Consider the following 20,694-nt stretch of genomic DNA (forward strand, 5'->3'; position numbering starts at 1 on the left):
ACGGAAGCCAGCGAGGCTGTGCAGTGAATTAACCTCACTCCCCGACACCTTAAGAGATGCACTGGCGACCGACGCTAGTGCCCATGGGTTTTAGCCTCCTCGTCAGTTTGTCCACCTCCTGTACCCGAGGTCGCGGGTTCAAGTCGTGACTGCGCAATCCTTAAGACAATTATACAAAACAGGGAAAAGCAAATAGTCATCATGCAGAAGCTGGAGTTGGCAAATATCTGACATTTGTCACTGATAAATGACTGAAACAATTAATTGATTGTTAGAATGGGCATTCACTGTCTTTCAATTAATCAACTAATTGCTTTCAGCTCTACCTGAATGTATCACATGTTGCTTTTTGCTCAAAAGAACAAGGACATGGGAACATTTTTGGAACAGACTATCGGAACCCAGTCCTGCATTTTATAAATCATATTACACATCAAACCAATGTTGTCTGGAGTAATACACATGCATGCGATACTACTGAAGATTTAAACGTACATGAGTTGACCTGAGATACACTTACCTTTGCCTCTTACCACAGTAGATCCTTTCAAAGTTGTAACAGTGAACAGTGTTGGGTTTATTTTCTGGCTGCACGTTCTGTCAGTCAGATTCAGACAGCCATGTGGTGAGAACAGTCTGAGGGGGGCTCCAGCTCCTCTTCATGTTTGTTTAATGAAATCTCTCATCGCTACGATTTAAAGGAAAGAGATGTGGTGAAAGCTGCATCTAAGATGACATGTTTGCTGGCAGGGTTTTTACCTTTTGGTTAGATAGATAACATGCTTCTCTTTAGGCGCAGTCGGTCTGAAATGATGCACAAAAACCTCAGCCACAGTGTCGAAATATATCTTCAGTGCTTGGAAATCCAGAAAATTTCAGGCGAAACGTGTTTAATCAGCTGAAAAGTCAGTATAATACGCAACATCATTTTAGAAAATGTATCTCTGCTTGTACAGTAAAGTACCTTTTGGTCAATAAATGACTGTGATGGTTTGTTGCCTGTTTATCATGGCAGTGTCAATGTATGTTTGTGCTTTTTCAGCATTACACAGAGGCTTATGGGTCAAACTGTGTGAGCGGATGTGGTCACCATGGAAACCTGGCAACACTACAGCCTGGTTTATCATTACCACGAGTAGCAAAGTGTCAGTCGGGTTGTCTGCAGGCCAGTGGAGGTAGCTGATGAGAAGGCAGCTAACCGCTGACCCGCTGCAGACCTCTGTCAGAGTGAAAGTGCTCCCGAGCTGTTTAAATTGGGTTGTCTGTGCAGCGGTCGTTAGTAACAAACTGGACTTGCTGTGTAGTCTTTAAGAGGTTTTTTCATCTGATCATCACCATTAATCAGTTCTAAGCAGCCACAATCACTTAAGTAAGTACTGTAAGTCTTGTTTGTTGTGACCTCTGTGTGAAACAAGTGAGATAACTGCTGTCAGTGACATAATCTTAAAACAACAAGCGATGACTGATTGAAATTCTTGTTCTGGTAGAAAATTGCAAGTGTATTTAGTATTGTGTAAAACTAAATACATAAACGGTCTTTGCTTGAAACGGTGTTAAAATTTACCAGTTCTTGCCTGCTACTTGGCACTCAGTGGAGATGTAAACATATACCACACTGTACACTGCTGTTAACGTAATGCTGGCCATGTGTAGAGGAGAGGCTGACATGTTTTTGGGACTGACATCAATTTCACTAATAATTACAGGACAGGGGGAAAAGTCAATGGGAGGTCACAGAACAAGAGTCATAGGTCATTTATTTATATATACATTTGCATTTATAATATGAATAACCACTATTTTCAGATTATTTTTTTTAATCGGGGATAAAAAAGGGAGGGAGTTATTCTTCCAGGATTGGGGATTTTTATTTTTTTACTCTGTCACAGGATTAGGAAGGAACAGGATTATTTTTGTGGGAGCGGAATGGGATAGGATTGAAAATCCACTCCTGTGTCACCCTCTAGTGTAGAGTGCCCAAAGCTTGGTCACACTAGTATTGTAACAGCACTTTGGATCCAAAATCAATTAATTGGAGTGTGATGCCGTGACCACTGTATTTACATCACATTATGGCCTGACAACAGAGTCAACGTACGCTTAAACAACTAACTCTCAGCCACTTACAATACCAGCAAAATATTCTCTCCAAAAGTTTCACAACAATTTACACTTCTGTTTGTGCGTCACTAATGACTTTAACAACCTGAAGGTGTGAATCACCCACATGAATTTCGCACGAGGGAACACCCCACATGGCAAAGACAACTTCATTGGAGGTAGTGGTGGGGGGGAATTCATTTATTTATAGGTTTCTCTTTAGTCCAGCAAGAAAGCCTGTATAGTCAATACATAAAACTATTTGGTTTATCTATTCGTATTAGGGCTGCAGCTAACAATGATTTTAGTAGTCGAAGCTTCTACAGATTATTTCATCGATGCATCATTTTAGATGTACTTTTGCTTGGCGGCACCTTGCCGCTGGAGCTTTCTGGGCCCTCTGTCCCTTAATGTACAACTCTTTGCTAGGAATTTAGGGGTTATCGTTGATTCAGCATTAAAATTCGACAAAAATATAAACTCTGTTGTTAAAGGTAGCATTTTTCATTTAAGGACCATAGCTAAACTTAAACCTATTCTCTCTGTAAAGGACCTACAAACTGTCTTGCATACTCTTATATCCTCTCGAATTGATTACTGTAATTCCTTGTAGTCTGTCACTCATCTTTATCACGCTTGCAGCTTGTTCAAAAAGCAGCTGCTAAATAGGGATGAAATGATTACCGGTTTAACGGTAAATCATGGTAAAATTCCCGAAGGTTACTATTACCGTATACATTTTAATTACCATGATAACCGGGTACGGTTAACCGCGCATAACTGCACATAACACGTTACACATTTTAGTCAACCAACCAGCATATCTAGAAACGCTACAGACTCCTCTGTATTCATTGTCAGTTTTTGGGCTCATTGCAGTCACTATCACTGTCTTCTAAAGACTTACTTGTTTTCATGTAATTGTCCACGGGATCATTGTATTAACTATAAAATATAAAATCTTGATAATGCACACTTAGATGATTTTCACTTTTAAGTCTCGACTTAAAACATTTTTATTCTTTGGCGTTTGAGTCTGTCTAGAGGCCCCTGCGCTCGTGTTTTTATTTTGTATCTAACTGTGTTGTTTTTCTATCTTATTGCTGTATTCAATCATTAATTGTTTGGCCTATTTTAATTGATCTGGTTTTAATTTTTATGTCTTCTACTGCATAACTTGTCCAGCACTTTGCTCAACTCTGGTTGTTTTTAAATGTGCTTTATAAATAAATTTGACTTGAGATGCCATTGTGATAAGGTGACATAAGTTTTGTTTTATGGTGGACAGACTGTAACATTACAGAGTTGTTTTCTTTTAGCTTGAAATAATCCCATACTTTGGACACAAAGCAAACAGCGCCATCATAATCACGTTGTGTTCACACAGCGTAAGGGTGAAGTGCGACGGTAATAAATGTCCGTGCGAAATAGTGCTCTGTATAGTTGGATTAAACAAATCCGATAAAACGATATGCTTTTTTAGTAGTTGATTAAATTGATGAATTGTTTCAGCCCTAATTTGTATAAGAACAATTATTAAAGATTTGATCTCTGTTTCAGTGTTAAGGTGCTGGGCCTGGAAGAGTGAGCTCTGAAGTCACTGCCATCACAGCCTGGTACTAGATCCAACATGAGGTATGTGACTTTTATTATATACGGTTAGTTTGTTACTAGATGGCTTGGATCACTATCATTATCTTTTGACTTTACTTGACATGAGATTTTATACAATATTTATATAAGTGTGTCTTTCTTCTTCTCGAAGGGTAGGACTGATGTGTGATTTAACATAAATACAGCCATTTAAGAACAGATTGCAGATGCATGTTTCTTAAACATCTTCTTTTAACTATTCAAAGATATTGGTCATTTGATTATGTACACAAGTTGTTTGCAGAAATGTGGGAATGCAGCAACAACGCTAAAAATAAGACCTTAGTACAATGTTATCATAACTCAAGCATGATGGCCAATACCTACAAAAACAAGACAAGTTAATAAAATGTAATTATCCACTCAAAATTGCTCAGATTCCCTAAAAGTTGGTAGTGAAACATTTTAATAAACAGGTTGGGGAAAAGGAAATAACTGATGACAACTTGGTATGGGTAAATGATGGTTTTACAAGTCATTTTATTCCATGTGCTTTACAAGGATATAAATAATGGCCAAAATTACAAAAATCAGTGTGCTGGAAGCCCAAGCCTATATACATAAATTGGTCAGCAGTGATGTCACCAAATGACCCATTTCAGTTTTCACTCAAAATACAATCTGCCATTTCTTCTTTCTTTTTTTTTTATTTCCAACCTTTATTTTGGTACCTTGTTTCCAGTGCCACGTACTGCAAATCCTTTATTCTTTTTCTCTTTTACATTACATGTATGAACAATGAGTTGGCAAAATATCTATGTACATTTTATAATTGGACAATGTCTCATCCAAATAATACAGTAATACTGCGTTTAAAATAGTACATCTGCTAGATAAGAGTAGAGCCCCATGATAAATGATGGAGGATTTGACCTGACAAGAGTTAGCTAGCCACCTGCAACATTCACTCTCTGCGTACAAGTATGATCATCTAGTTTAAGATTTTTTTTAAAGGATGGCCATCATTCTCAAGCCCAAGGTTTTCATCTCATCATAGAAAAATAATGTAACATTAAGACAACAGTAGACAAGAATTGCACAAGAATAATCATAATCATCATGGTAATATACTCTCATATTAAACATTAAAATGTCGGGCAATACGAATAGAATACTTTTTTTTTAAACACGAGATGCTGTTTTGTTCACATAGGTTCATCATCCGTTACGATGAGACATACCTGTTGCATCTTGAGTGTGTTGTAGCTAGTCCAATCACATTTACACGCTTGTGCATATATCTATTATTTTCTGACTTTAAAGAAAAAACGAAAAAAAAAAAACAGCCAGATGTCCTCAAACCCATGCCCATTCCAACACTGACACATGCCCAGTGGTGCCTTTAGCAAGCCCATTGTCTGTTACCCAACAGACGCCCTGTGACTGCTCAAAAGTTCACACGGCATGCCTCCCAGTTGGGCGCATAAAACAGATCCTGCTGTGTAGCTGCAGAAAGTTTAGGCTGCTTTTTTAAATAAGTGTACATTCAGAGCAGACTGCTGTCTGTCAAGATGCAGTCCTGTTAGTGTGTGTATTGAGTGTCTGTCATATGTTTACTGTGTCAAGCATCATGTAGATGAAGGATGTTAAAATATTGTAGTCAACCTTAAACACTGGAGTAGCGTCCATGTTTGTAGTCCTTTGAAAGTGAGCAAGAGGTCCTTTGTAGTCCATTTTGCATTGTATGTGTGACAAGGTCCGTGTTTAGGGCTGGCTACATTCTTTGCATTCCACAGTAATAGACATGAGCGTCCGGCATTGCCCTGCAAATGAGATGACATCACTTATCGAGAGAGCCCTCACACCCCGCCTCTCCACCGGCCCCCCTGCTCAGCAAATCCAAAATGGCCACCATGCGTCCCACATGCTAAACCTTTTACATACAAGATTTTTTCCCCCCAAATAAAATAAGGTTTACTGCCAGGGAAAAATCCATGTGGTTAAAATAATTCTGAACATATATTACACACACATGTGCTGCACAAGGTGCTATAAAAGCAAAAAACTTAACACCTACTTCTTCCTGTGTCACAGGTCAAGTTAAAAGTTGGTTGTCAAAGAAACTCCCAAGTTTATTAATATTTTCAAAAAATAATCTGATAGAATCAAAAAGTTGAAATACATTCTAGTAGCTTGCTGGATGAACCAGTTTGCGTCAAAGACTGTGCTACATCACCTCTCTTGTAATTCAGCTCTCCTCTTTGATTAGAAAATGGCTAAAAAGTCTGGACCTTCCTCCAGTTGTCAACAGCCCTCCTGATTGTCAGCTCCCACACTGGACTCAGCAGACAGCTAAAACACTGTCACAGCGCTTAGCAGTATTCTGGTTACAAATCTCATTCAATTTGTCAGGGGCAGTTGGACAAAGGAGCTGAAATGTGGAGAAAAGTGAGGGATGGAGGCAGTCAGAAGAAAAAAGGAGGAGAGATGAAGCCAAACGGTTGCACCCATCAACAGGAAGAAGAAAAAACAAAAAGCTGGAAGCAGAACAACCGACTGGTTGACCGCTGACTGACCGACAAACAGGAAGTGGAAAAACGGAGCTGACAATTTCCCCTACAGGTGGAGACAGAAGTGCACCACAGGCCCTGGGTTCAAAGGTCATGCGCCAGCCCTGCAGGCATGAGGATGGGGCCAGGGCCAAAGAGGGGGAGAGCAGAAACGAAAGAGAGAAGAGGCGACAAGGAGAAAGAGGAGAGAGACAGCGCAGCGCCAAACGTCATCATGCAGTGGACAGGCTCGGCTAAGGGGGCGGGATGTTTTGTTTTGTATTTTTCAGCCGGTGTGGTGACGCGGCGGCGTGCGTCGCTCGTGCCCAACTCCGGGGCGGGGCCCCAATGCAGGGCAACCTCTGAAAGGCACACACACACAGGAGTGGACAAGGCGGGTGTATGTTAGAAAATAGTGGTCTCGTACTTGGTGTTGACTCCTCTCTTGGCCTCCTGACCCGGCTCCACAATCCACGGCACGTTGGCGTGGCCCTTCTGGTCCATGGATGGCTGCTCCATCTGACAGAAAGAGAAGTAGGAAAAAGAACCAAATTATTTTCAATGACCTTTATCCTCAATTTTGAAAATAATACACATTGCATTGATATTGTACTTTAGGATGTTTTCAAACCAAACAATTCATCACATTTTGAATGCAAACGGCAGTTTCTGTTGAACATCAACATTTTACACATTGGGGCCTTTTTTTTTAAACAATTTCATGCTAATAAAGTCAGTTAAAACAGAGTTAGATGAATGTAGGATGTGCTGCATACGAAGTAATGGAAATAAGATGAGAAAGCAGAACAGAAATCATGAACCAAAGGTCACACATAACAAGTTTCCTTTTAATCTTCCAAACTTATACATGTTTAAATGCAAGATCCTGCTGGTCCTCGACAATTACTGTTTGCTGCTTTTGCAGTAGTGCACTTCCTGTACATCCTAGCATTTTTTATTTTCAAAGAGCTGTGGACTGTCTGCTGCTGCCACTGTGAAGCTATTGTGGCTTCAAAGCGTAGAAACAAACAACTGTGCTTTCAAAATTAACCCCACGGTAGCCAATCAAACGTCTGGGTTTTGTTGCTGAGGGTGCTTTTCCTCCAGTATATTTGTTTTATTTTCAGATGATTGGGGGGGAGGGGAGACTTGACTGAGTGCTGCAGTTTCAACAGCAGAAGGCTAAATTTGTCCTTGAACTCTGTCTAATGCTCATTTCTATATTTGATTTTAAAAAAACATTAAAGAACTACTGAAGTAAACCGGGTTAATCTCATGAGTTCTGCAGTACACTAACAGAGCCACTTATCTTCTCTCAACACACTGCTATAGCAACAATACGGAGAGTAACTATAATGATCCAGTTCTCTGCCCTCTCACACAACCACAGCAAGACCTTATAATCTTGTTATCAGGTTACAGGATTAAGCACAGCAGCACGACACCATCTTGGTGAAGAACGCATCACCAGGATCAGTCTCAAATTCATCAAACACACATGAAGCCACTGAGTGACCTATGCCTGCCTTGAATATATGTTTTATATCAACATCTTTCTGCAGAAAGGTCGGAACATGAAGTAATGCTGCAGGGACATCCAGCGTGTGATTTGGCTCTGCAAACCTTCAGAGAACAGCCCCATGTGCAAAGGGAGTCTACTGCACTTTTGAATCATTTCTTGGTACATCGTGTGTGCTCTTGTAGTGCAGTCTTCTTTTGATGACCCCTTGAAACTTCTACCTTGTGTGCGCAAGATGAAGATGTGCATGAGGGAGAAAAAGTGTCGATCAGAGAAAAAGTGTTAAGCTCATTCCAAGCATTCTGTGTGTGAAGTATTTTAATAAACATTTAGCTAATTTTAAAGTAGTGGTTATTGCTTTGACTACTTTTTATTTATGCATTTAACATCTTAAACGTGCATCGTTAAGGAGGGATTACATCCCCATTCAGGAGCTGAATCGGTGCAATGTGGCACATTAAATACGAGGTCTGAGTTCGGCTATGTGTTAGCTGTAAAGAAATTAAATGGGTCAGCTTTGCAAAACTGGCTGAAGTGTCATCTGTTTTTCTTTAAAGGTTCAGTTCATCTGGTAATGAGGGGTTGCAAATTGCATTCAAATGCTCCTCGGATGGTCCCATTTCGAGACCTATTATGCTTTTCCACATTTTATGACTTATCTACAATGTTGGATATTCATGTTAAACATGGCCAAAGCTTCAAATGAGTTTAAAGTATTTAAAAGAAATCCCTGTCAGCCAAAACCTCAGATTTCCTGTTCTGAACGCTCTTTTTTGAACTGCTTTTTCTACCAACGGCTCCGTTCTACTATACACGGAGCCAGATGGAGCTCTGCACAGCAACGCTCAGTTTGTCTGTACCACTCAGGACAACAATAGCCTGTTAACCTCTTACGGCCTGCCCACGGGCCATCAGGTACTGGCGGCAGCTTTCGGTATGTGCACACAGCTGCTATGTTAACTTCATACTCATGATACACTGTTTGAAAGCAAAAATCCTCGTGATTCGACCAATGCAAACCATTTCAAGATACAGTCACCACAGCGGGTACAATCAGCGCCTCTGTCAGACCAACCAGTACAAGCAAAATTGACGCGGCTCACCTATGAAGCCTCATAGTAATCCACCGATTGATTATATTCCAACAAAAATGGTGGTTTTACGTTGTCAAAGGTCCAGATGATCCAATCCAGTAAAAACATTTAGTCCAAAACACATTATTCCAAAAATAAATCCCCAGGGACTACTGCGGCATCGTTTCATATTATCATGTCATTATAACCGTAAAAACGCCGATTTGAATGTAAACAACTATGATATCTTGTATTCAAATTAGCCACTGAACTCTAACCTTTTGAGTGACACCAAATCCAACCCAATAGGAGCTCAAATGTCCGTTTCACAGCCTTCAACAGCCAACGAGAGCCTGCGCTATAAGAAAGTGCCAGCCCCTGTTATTTCGTGGGTAGGCCGAGCCAATTGCAAGCAATTGTGCCGATGACTGGCATTTTGTGTAGCCAATAAAATTCTGAAAATCACAATATCCAGCTTTAAGTAGGAAGTTCATGATCTACCAGCAAAAAAACACAACTGCGTCGAGCTACCGGCTAATACGGAGCGATGCAGCAGCAGCCGCCTGCCGCCAAGGGGTGGTGCTGTTTTAGAAAAATTACGCTAAGACATATACCTGTGTAAAATAGTAATTTTTCATGACTTGGTATGAAATTTTTACTTGGACTAGGTAAAGCTTTATGCCGTGTCCCTACAGTGTTTTCCAGGTAATAAGTAATAAGTCCCAGCTATAGTTTTCTGCAAGCATTTTTAAGCTGAAATGAAAAACATTAGTTTAGTGTGTTTAAACTTATATTAATAAATTCCAGTAGCACTTACAATCATTTTTCATTTGGTGTTTTCTTTCAGAGAAGCCCAAAACCATGCATATACTCCTGCATATGCGCCATACAGGAGTCACAGAACTACAATATAGGACTGGAAAAGCAGTTATAACCATATTAGCAATTACATGTTTGCAAAACTTGTATATCCAACACGTAATTTTGCAAGAATCAAAGTTTTGTATACTTCTTTATATGGCATGTACACTTTATTTCTCTTTTTGCAATAAGGAGGAAGGAGGAGGAGGAAAAAAATACTGTTCGATTATTGCGACACCACATGAATGCACCATCTGTCACCGCTGAACCATCTTTTTCCAATCGCGCAGGAGAAGCTACGGTGGCCAACACGCTCGGTCGGCTCTTGTGCTAAATAATATGTGTGGGCCTCCATTTGTCTAAATTTCACTTCTGTTCCTACTTCTAATAAACCAGACTACTACAAACATTAATACGTATGAAAAGAAGAACAAGTAAACACCTTCTGTAGCAGAAGTAGTAGAGTAGTTTGGGCTGTAGATAGAAATGGCTAATTTTAAGGTAATAAAAAGATAACTGTTCATTATGTCTTTAAACACCATTGAAAACATATTTAGATCCTTCTAAATATAACACACTGAACCTTTAATTCATAGTTTTTAGTCACGTGACTTGCGCGGTGACCTGGAGGGCAAAACGGATCAAGATAGTGGCTCACGCCGGACTCCCTCGTAGAGACGCCACAAAAGCCGTTAAATTTTATTTCAATCACCTCTCAACTCAAGAAAAAGATAGATATGGACACAAACTGCAAGAGTTGGGCACTTGCGATCCTTATACAGCACCCGCTGCCGTATTTCTGCCGTTAAAAACTGCCAAGTCCCTGCCAGCTCTCCACTGTAGTAATGTTTACGTTTACCTTGTAGGGAATTCCTCACCTAACACAGCCCAGGCTCGTCTCCTCGTCGATTAGTGCATCCGAAAGCACAACATCCATCCAGCATTTTGGCAATGCAAAAGTAACAAACTCTAAGTAACAGTGTATCACTTGCTTCCTTGTTGGCCGGCAGCGGAAAATAACGTCTTTTTTGGAATGTGACGTCACGTAAAAACTATGAATAGCAATTCTACTAACTGTTGATATGGGGATAGAGGTAGTAACTGAAGAATAACACACACAAACACTGCAAACAGAACACCCATGGATGCAGAGTCGATTTGAATAAAAGCGACAGAATAAAATGGAAGCACTTACAGGTGACGCCGTTTCCTCAACTAAAAGAAAATCATGTGGAAATAAAGGCTAAGAGAAGGAAAAGCGTGGAGGACCTGTGACTGAGCTTTGTGAGGAAGATGGAAGAGTCGAGGGGGAGGAAGAGGAGGGTGGAGAGGAGGCCGGTGAGGGGTGTAAATGTGGCCCAGTGACCAGCGGCTGGAGGGGGACATGATGACCTACAGGGGCAGAGGTCATACACAGGTCAAAGTGGGCCTGCTCAGCAACACTAACACCGAAAACAACACAGCAGCAAGGCAAAACCACAGCAAAGACAGAGCAGCTGCATGGCAACAACACGGCAGCAAAGTCCTCACCCTGGTAACAGCGTGGGAGTGCGGCAATACAAAACCAAAGCAAGAGTAGACCACGTTACGCCATATAGCAACTCCTGCATGGCAAAGTCATGAAAAAATGGTGAGATAGCTTGTGCTTACATTTCAGTTGTTAAAGAAAGTGTAAATTCATGGCTCCTACTTGGAAACCAGCTTTCACAAAGCTTGGAAGCCTTTTCAGTCCTTTAAAGAAACATAAGGTTGTAAAACTATCAAACGGTTTCCGATCATTTATTTCAATCCCATCTTGCAGCTACAGTACCATGCCGATGCTGATCAAAGACAGACCCATATCAGACACGCTCACACTCAAAAGGGCCAGGTTAAGTGGATGTTGCGGGAGATTTAACAGCTGATATGCTCACATAACACATGCACGACATAAAAATGAAGGAGGGTGTGGAGAAACAAAGCAACAGTATTTTAAAGCACAGGGGCTTGAGAGGTGCTGCAGGATGGAGATTATGGCTGGCAGGTGGCAGGAATATTAAGTGAATCCTGCAGTATCTTTTGCCCTGCTGCACACCACAAGCCATTAACCACACACACACACACACACACGAACACAGGGAGGAAAAAGGCAATTAATGGTTAATGTAACGGTCGCCGAGTCAGCAGATTGTGTGTACGCATGCCATCGTCCATCATCTCTATAGGCACAGGACCACACACACACACACACACAAACACAAACTAGGACTGTATGATATGGTAAAAAATAAAACTATTCTAATCATGAGGATGTGACATTTGTTGGGGTCTATACCACAATTTGTGCAGCCCTAACACAAACACAAATACTGCATGTTCTATTTTTCTATCCTTTCTCTCACTCTGTCTTTCCATACTGTCTCACATCTCTCTCTAACTTTAGAAAGTGAGACCATTCCTCCGGAACCACTGACTCTCGTCCATCACCATCTCTTTCTAACACGACTCACAGTATGTAAATTGACTTAAATTTGGTCTAAGCACACCGATATAGCAGCCACCGTAATTCTATACTCGTGGTGCTGTGCCAGCTGATGCGTGTCGGTGCAGGAGGGAAGTGTGCGGAGTGGGTTAGCGTGACTATTTCAAAGCTCTGTTGGGGGTCAAAGGGAGGGAAGACAGGTTTACAAATAGACTTGGTGACGCTGCATTTGGAGGAGGCATGTGGAAAGGCCACACATGTTTGCACTTATACATGCACAAACAGAAATTCATGATATAATGTGGGACTTTACTATCTAATATCACAAAGCTAGGGCTCAAAACTGCAATGCTTTATTGGTACCAACTGAGATTGGAAAAAGGCTAAAATAGAGACCCTGTGGTGTTTTTGACCGCTAGTAGAGTGATAGAGCAGTGTTTGTTTGTTTAGGGGGCAACGCCATGAAGCATAGCAATTTGCCAGTAAAGGCAGTGAAAATGAAGACTGCAAGTTAGCAAAACATGGACGTACACAATGCCTGATTTAAATATTTTGCTTTGCTAATAATTTACAAGGAAGGTATTCAATGTATTTGTTAGATCTTGTGGACGTGGTGAGAAACAGCAAATGTAAACATAACTTTTGTTGTCCTGCGACCCTATACGCAGGATAAGCGGTTGACGAAGGATGGATGGATCGAACTTTTGTTGTAAAAACACAAGGGGTCCCTTTAAGTACTGAAAACTGGCATCAAATCTATAGTCAAACTTGTTATCTTATTCATTTTTTCTGAGATGGCTCCACATTAAAATCACAATTTCAGGCCATTTTAGGCAAACTTCTTCTTCGATTTCTTATGTTGGTAAAATTTTACATTTGAAAACTGTGGTGTCTTTTGTAAAATGTGAAGACAATACGTTTATTTATTTCTCAAAGGCAATGACAAAGTTTTGTATCGGTGCTACAGGGTACGTTAAATAGAGTTTACTGAGTTGCTATGTTGGGCCGACTTTTTGGGAAGAGTCTGTGGAAATATGGGATTTGAACATTGGTTTTGTCCGGGTCGAACATTTTAACCTTCCTGAGAAATGTGAAATTAACTGTGAAATCAAGAAAATTACACTTAAGGTGCTAATCTGCTGTTGAATAATAGTTTGAGGAAGGAAGGCTGCATGACCCAATTATAGAGTAACATTATCAAGTGCTGAAGTCACAAAATGATGTGACTCAAAAATCAAAGGAATGGTATTATCACAATAATCAGCAAACTTTCCCAAAATACTAGTGTGAAAAACACCATAAACAAAAGCAGGTTGGTCTGTATATTCTATACACCCATTGCAGTATTGCTCGGACATATTAGATACCCTTGCACATTACTGTATTTTTTATGAAGACCTCATGGGCTGAAATGCCAATAAATGAATTCTCCATGCAAAGTATGTAGGAGTCTTTCATATGAGGATTCTTTATCTTCTTACACACAAACACACACACACACACACACACACACACACACACACAGTGAGGCGAGCAAAGTAAGCCTCAATGGAGCCCTATGCAAACAGGCCTCATCAATCAGCCCAGTGTGTAAGAGACTGCAGGGACAAGAAGACCGAATGGACGCTTAGCAGATCAAATATCCACCTACACCTCTGCCACACTCTCTGCTGGGCCAAGACACACACACACACACACACACACACACACAAAAAAACAAGCGCTGCAGGAGAATCCCAGTAAACCAAACAGAGTTGAAAACGATGTGATCGAGCAGGGACGAATCAGAGCAGAGAGATGGAAATTGTGGACAGATTTCAGTGTAAATGAGACAGAGTTGATGGTATGCAGGTTAGATTTGATTAGAAGCAGATACATAATAGCTAAATTTGAGTTCAAGAGTGGAACGGTGATATGAAAGTGAAAATCCATCTTAAAACACAATTCCTCTATTCTTTTTATAAACAATCCTGTGTATTAATTTGGGAGAGAAGTTCTGAACCTTAAGTTTATCATGAAAACGCTGTAAGAAGTAGAGGATCCAGTTCATAGAAATGTTATCAACTAAAATTCTTTAAATCCAGAATAACAGAAACAACTTGAATTGCTGATGTGAATTTCATTTTAGGGTGGATTTTCTCTTCAAACTGTCGTGCGGCAGCAATGCTTACAGATTTGCGGATGTTGACACGAGGTTTGGGGACAGGTTTGTTGGGCTTGCTGTCAAAGCTCTCAGGCAGTGTGGACGATCCGTGGCCGCTCTTCCTGGCCTGCAGGGCCAGCTGGTAGGCCACCTCGAAGGCCTGACCGAGTGTCAGGATGATCTCATACGCCAGGTTCTGACAAGGGAGTAAACAGGTGTGAGAATGCAATGTGATATCAGGGTTTTTCCTGGCTCAGAATGGGCCTTTGGGGGGTGACTTTGCGCGACAGTAAGCATGATCGGTACGCGTACAGTAAAGGCAATGACTTACCTTATGACCAAAATATATGCATTTTCTTGTTATTTCTGACCATTTGATAAACAAAATATATTCACAACATGGAAGAGTAAAGGTATAAATTAGTGTATTAATAAATATTATAACATTGTATTAACATTACATCAATAGCATAATGTTAGTATAATAATATTTTACAGGTTACATTTGATTTGGGTGATCTGCTTACAGATAATTATTTGAGATTCAGCTGTTTTAACCATTTTATGATATTAGCGTACACCACTGTGGTTAAGGTTTGATTAGTGCTAATGTTTGTGTATTCATTATAATTTCAGATAATAGTACAGGCTACTATAACTTACCATTAGTAGCTTAATATTAATTCCAGTTGGACAAAACAACAGTTTCTGTGGGTTGTTTTCAGTCACTAAATTATTGTGCAAACAAATGCTCTACTTGGTCGTCAGTCTCTCATTTGTTTATGCAAATGAACTTGTCAGTAATAAAAATTGTGCATACAGAATGACGAGTTCAACAATTCTAAAGTTTGCTGTAGTGCCTCAACCTTTTTTTAATGTCCCACCTCCTCCTGTGATTGGTCGGTTCACGAAAAGTGACTTTGATGAGCAACTAGTGCATGGCTGCATCTACCTGCTGAGATTAGCAGGCAGGAGAGAATTGGAACAGGTGAGCGTAACGTAGTGCCCAGAAAACCTGATCTGGAGAGGGTAGGGGAGAGAACCGGTGCCGATATGCCTAAGACTAAAATGTAAACGTGACAGTACTGGTGAATACCAGCACACTTGAAGCACAAACGGCTTTTATACTGTGAGAAATAACAGAAGTCATTAGCGCGAGCTTCGTAGCACAGCAGCTGGTTTATAAATCCAGCGCCTGCTGCATGTGTATAATCCAGCTGATGTGGATGAGAAGAGAGGTGACTGCTCGAAGACAAGACGTATTTAAGTTTATGTTCTGCTTGCTCAACAGTTGTTTGATTATGGCTATTAAAACACATTCGGAGAGGATTTGAAAGTTGTTAAATTCTGATCAAAAATGTCTCTATGCAGGAAAAACCATGGATATTAAAGGCACTATGAATATGATATTTGCTTAGAAAAACACAGTGTCAGTACTGACCACATCAAAAGCAGTGAAGACGTGGCAGTAGTGGTGACTCGACTTGAGGTCTTTGGTGATGTAGGCAAACGTAGACAGATCCTCTGGATCCTGAGCTGCACATGAGATGTTACGAATCTCATGTTCTGCTATGATGTTCTGCAGAGAGAGAGAAACCGTGGTAGAAAGATAAAGAGGTGCAGAGAGAGATTGTTGATTATCTCCAGTGAGCCACTTCATGGAAAAACAAATCTGATTTATTATTCATCTAATTTCACACATCCCAAAACTATAACCACTATAGTGCATTTTGGTTTGAGAGGGTTTTTTGACTGTGACTGAGTTGGAATTTGTTCTCTGGTAATGTCACCGGAGAACACCCAGACTTTGTTTTAAATAAAGCACATCTCAGTGTTGTTAAATAATGTTGATTTTCTCAGCTATTTTTTATTTAGTCTTAGTCCTGCGTGAAATTGTTGTCATCCTATTTTTTTGGTCAAGTTTCAGTTGACTAATAGTCTCTAATAAGTCTTAGTCAAAGAACACCAATTTTAGTAGATTAGTTTTAATCATCTAGCTTAAAGGGTAACTTCAGTATTTTTCAAGCTTCTTTCCCATGGTTTTGTGTGTTAGTCTATGTGACTAATTGGGACAGCATTTTGAAATTGGTCCAGTATTGAGCAAGCATGCTGAAGCAGCAGCAGCGAGACAGGGCTGCAACATATTCGTTGTGGGCAATTGCGCCCCGTCAAAGTATGTCCACAAAAGTGCTTGTTTTTGCCACGGACAGGCTCAGATTGTTATTACAAGTGTCCGACAACATTGTGGAAAGAGATGCAATATTGCATGTTGATATAGTCAGTTAGTGTTTCATGAAATCATTTCTGTCTCGTCTTAGTAGTGGAGGGAAAAAAGGTAGTTGACAAACATATTAAGTCCTTGTTTCCAATTAAATTAACAGTACTGTGAATTATAGAACATCAAAGCTTAAAAAAAAAGCATTAGTGAGGGCTAACACCAGGAAAAACGTTTTTTGGCATATTGGATATGAATATCATATCTTTGTCTTTCATTCCATAGAAAGATATCAACATATTAATAGTTTCTGTTAAGTGAAGGAGAAATCCCCTCCCTCTTTTGTTCACTGGGACAGCTGGGAAGCTAAGGAGACAGAATAGGGGAGTTTTAATACTTTAACAGAAAGTCCTTGAGAGCTTTTTGATTCCAGTTTTAGTGTGCATTATTTCCTTAATTGATTTATTAACCTTATTATTTCTTCCCTTCCCTTCATTCTCTACTCGGTACATAAGTTACACTAGGAGCTGAGGAAAACTGAGATGTAGATCTTGCAAACCAGTTGGCTACTTCATATCAGGAACATACTAGGGCATGTGAGCAGGCTAAGTGGCAATGTGAAATGATTTATGATTGCCTGATGGCCATGTTAGAGGCAATACTTCATCTCATATCTGAGTCCTGTAACCACGCAGAGCCCAGAGAAGAGAATAGTGACATACTTTCTCTTCTCTGACTAACATTAAACTGTTTTGGCAAAGACAAACAAAGTCGAACATACTAGATTTAAAAACAAGAAATTATTTTACTGGTGTCACCAGCTGGCCACTGTGTCATCATTGTTGGCTAACTTTAATATCCAAATATGTGTGTTTGTATTTTTTATGTGTTGTAGCCAACTTAACTTGAGTCTGTACAGTGCTGCCTGAGGAACAGCACCGAACTCAATGTTCTGGCTATCTACAGATTCTGCTCATCTTCTGCTGTGTGTGGGGCTTAAATAAATACCCTTTTGCAAGCAAGCTGCTTATAATTATGTTAAAAGTGTTTCTCACTGTGACACCTTTTTACCCACCTGAGGTGGATTAGATCCTGCTGTCTTTGACACCTAAGCACAGGAACCAGTAGCTGAAAGGAATAATTGACTCCTTCGTGTGAAAATATTAGCCAGGTCTAAGATGCTGTCAACTTCCTTCACATAATATTGGCACAGCAACCCAAACTCATTACACATCTTCTGTGTCTCTTTACGTTGGACATGTTGTCACACACTGGCCTTCACTCAAATGTCACTCTGGATTGAAAAGGAATGATGATAAACTGTGTAAAATAATGATTTTTAATACTTCAAAAGTTTTTAATGAGCTTTTAAATATTCCATTAAGGATTTAATGAACTGGGTAGGTTGTTATTGATTTTTTTTTTTGTAACATTCAGCTGATTATTGCCTGTCTGTGTTTTGCCCTCTTGTACACCTTATTGATTTTTACACCATAGTTTTAAAATCAGGCTGCAGCAAAAGAAGACATCAGCGCTGCTATACTGACCATTTCTGACATCTCTTAATGTCACTCGTGTTCAATAGCCTGACCTTTCATGTGTTATTTACAGTAGGCGTCACCAGAAGTGAGCTGTGAGGAATACCTTATTTGTGGCGTCTATGAACTTCACTCCTTTGTAGGACACGGAGAGAACGATGGTCGGCACTTTCTTCATCTGTTCTGTCGACTTCTTGGAGTGTACAAAAAAAACAAAAGGGATAGAGAAAAAAGAGGAGAAAGGCAGTAATGACTTTTGAGTCACTATATATAATAGCCAAAAAAGTACACAGGAATCAGCCATCTTGAACTTCACTCCAAAGTTGAAGATTATAATTAGCCCCAGATTAGTTCATTTTATTGGAGATCTCCACTGAATTAAATAACCTTTCAGTCTAATACAAGACTTAATCCATGTCTGGGAAGCAAATGAAAAACGTAAACAGAAGTTGAGTAACTGAGCTAGCATTATTTTGATGACTTCCTCCTTGATTACCAAAATCAATTCAAATAATCTCCAACAAGTTAAGCAATGTCAGGTGCCTCAAAATAAAAAACAGCTTCCAAATCACATTTCTAAACGCAATCGACTGCAGCACTGCAAATCCAATACATTAAGCCACATTAGGCTCCGACCGTATTTCTCTCATCCATACTTTGAACTATATATTGGCGCTTTAACCTGTCTCAATTACCTGTATTTAAACTCATTATGCAGTGAGTTGCAGTGGAGAATCGTGTAATTTTCAGCGATGTCAGTGTCATATTCCAAGCTGTCATTCTACCTGCCAAATGCTTTAATATATTCAAATAAATCCATGTGAGACGAGTCCCTTTCCTGCTTTCTGTCATCACTTCTTCATCGCCTGTCAAATCCCTCTCTCAGTATGCATATTTCTATCACACTCCGTCCCTCCTTTCTCCCGCTGCTATCCTTTCCATATCGGTTTCTTTTCTTTGTTCTTATTCTTTCCTCCCTGCTTGTAGCGTGTTGCTGCTGCGGTTTGGCCTTGTCAGGATCAGGTAGTGCTGAAAAGCTGACAAAGGCAGCACTGCCCGACTTCGCTGGCAGATACCCAGCTAGAGGCTGTGAAGTTGGAATTTAAACATTCACATCTACCTCCACAATGGAAAGATGGAGGGACGGATGAAAGGAGGGATGCTGGGAACAAGGGCGAGTGGGTAGAGGAGGAAGGCATTTTCATTCGGTAATAAAAGCCAGAATATGACGTGCATCTCTTTGCACTTAATTACGACCTTGGTATGCAGCAAAGGTGTGTGAAACTGAGGAAGCATAGAAGTAGAAGAAAGAAAGATGCTCTCTGATGTGGCAACATAAATATAGAGATAGAAGAAAAGAGGGAGGAGGGGAACAGAAAGATTTGCTCATGAATATTAAAATTTATCTTCACACTGCAGCAGCTTAGGATGAGTGTGAGAGATATGAACTGAAAGAGGGAGTCAGCTTCACAGTAAAATATGGAGGGAGAGAGTGAGTGAGCAGGAAGAAAGACACGATAGCAGGAGACATAACAGCAGTGAGAAATAGGAGAGGAAGACAAAGAGAGCGAGCAGCCGAATGACACAAACTGAGAGAAGAGATAAGGTAATTTGCGGTAAAAGAGGTATTGAGCCATCCAGGCAAGGATATTAAAAATAAATCCCTCAATACACTTAATCCACAGTCGTGATATTTTAAGTTCGTTTCTAGTGTGAAGGCAGTCTGGCTATGAGACTGTGTCCCAGATGCGAAGGTCCAGTAAGGTTTTTTTTTTAAAGCCACTGCAAGTTGTGTTCATATACATCTCAGACTTCTTTTCAGCAACGTCTGTGTTCCCAGTTCTCAGCAACAGTTGTAAATAATGTTAGTTGTATATTTCCTAGCAATAGCAAATGGAAAGTGTGTTGGGCTGTGATTTACCCGCATTTTGGCACAAGCGTCTTGTGTGGACTCCGTCCCTCTGAGCTCCTTCACCAGCATAGATCCCAGGTACTGTGGAAAAGACAAGGTCAAAATGTTGTTTGTCATTATAAACAAACAGTAAGCCTCTAGTCCCTTCATGCTACACACACAGAACTTAACAGATAATTAAATGTGTATTAATATATGGTACCATATTAAATAAATAAAATAAAGTTATTTATATACAAAAGCTATAAACTGACATGTAAACACCCAGAACATTCCACAGTGCATTTTTTGAATTTGCGTCTGGGGTGAATGTAAAAAGCAGCAACAAGAAGATAAAATGGTTTCATCTTCACACAAAAAGTCTGACATTTGGGAAACAGTGTCCATCTTGACTGTGTTTGAGCACCAAGCATCACCGATGGAAACACTGAGTCCGCCTCATCTCATCTTGCCGGAGTCTTGCGCTGACAGCTTGGAAAACGGACCACCCGCTGTGTGCTTGATCCGGGATGTTGATGTGGGCATAACAGTCTCTGATTTCCGTTGATTGGCCAACATGAGTCCCATTTTGTCCAGACCAGACCTTTAGGAGCAGCCTTAAGCTGGGCCAACATGGCTCCTATCCCAAGTCTCTTTTCTCTCCTCTGAGCAATCACCAGAGTAATGGCGCCTGGTCCAGTTGATATGGCTGGTGGGTCGTGGTCCGCTGCTCTTTAATCCAAAAACCCTG

At 40.3% G+C, this 20,694-nt stretch overlaps 1 protein-coding gene and 1 long non-coding RNA gene across 7 annotated transcripts in view; one reads left to right on the top strand and one right to left on the bottom strand.

Moving 5' to 3' along the window:
* LOC119918221 overlaps window positions 1–8,105 on the top strand; it is a 29,045-nt gene extending 20,940 nt beyond the window's left edge. The window contains exons 2-3 of the long non-coding RNA XR_005447410.1: window positions 3,661–3,735; window positions 7,805–8,105. This is a non-coding gene — a long non-coding RNA (uncharacterized LOC119918221). The remainder of the gene's footprint in view (window positions 1–3,660; window positions 3,736–7,804) is intronic.
* The window catches only part of anks1b (ankyrin repeat and sterile alpha motif domain containing 1B), a 258,652-nt gene continuing 242,161 nt past the window's right edge, over window positions 4,204–20,694 (bottom strand). For 4 of the 6 annotated variants that reach the window (XM_038738847.1, XM_038738845.1, XM_038738849.1 and 1 more), the window contains 6 exons: window positions 19,974–20,045; window positions 18,159–18,245; window positions 15,741–15,878; window positions 14,328–14,495; window positions 6,670–6,761; window positions 4,204–5,516 (listed from right to left, as the gene is read on the bottom strand). In XM_038738847.1, the coding sequence (XP_038594775.1) occupies window positions 5,468–5,516; window positions 6,670–6,761; window positions 14,328–14,495; window positions 15,741–15,878; window positions 18,159–18,245; window positions 19,974–20,045 (606 nt within the window). In that variant the 3' untranslated portion in view covers window positions 4,204–5,467. The remainder of the gene's footprint in view (window positions 5,517–6,669; window positions 6,762–14,327; window positions 14,496–15,740; window positions 15,879–18,158; window positions 18,246–19,973; window positions 20,046–20,694) is intronic. The other 2 variants (XM_038738848.1, XM_038738846.1) reach the window with 1 other exon arrangement.

The sequence above is a fragment of the Micropterus salmoides genome, unplaced genomic scaffold (assembly GCF_014851395.1).
Source record: "Micropterus salmoides isolate LMB-PRFRI ecotype aquatic unplaced genomic scaffold, ASM1485139v1 Ms_hic_scaffold_23, whole genome shotgun sequence".
In the NCBI taxonomy this organism is placed as follows: domain Eukaryota; kingdom Metazoa; phylum Chordata; class Actinopteri; order Centrarchiformes; family Centrarchidae; genus Micropterus; species Micropterus salmoides.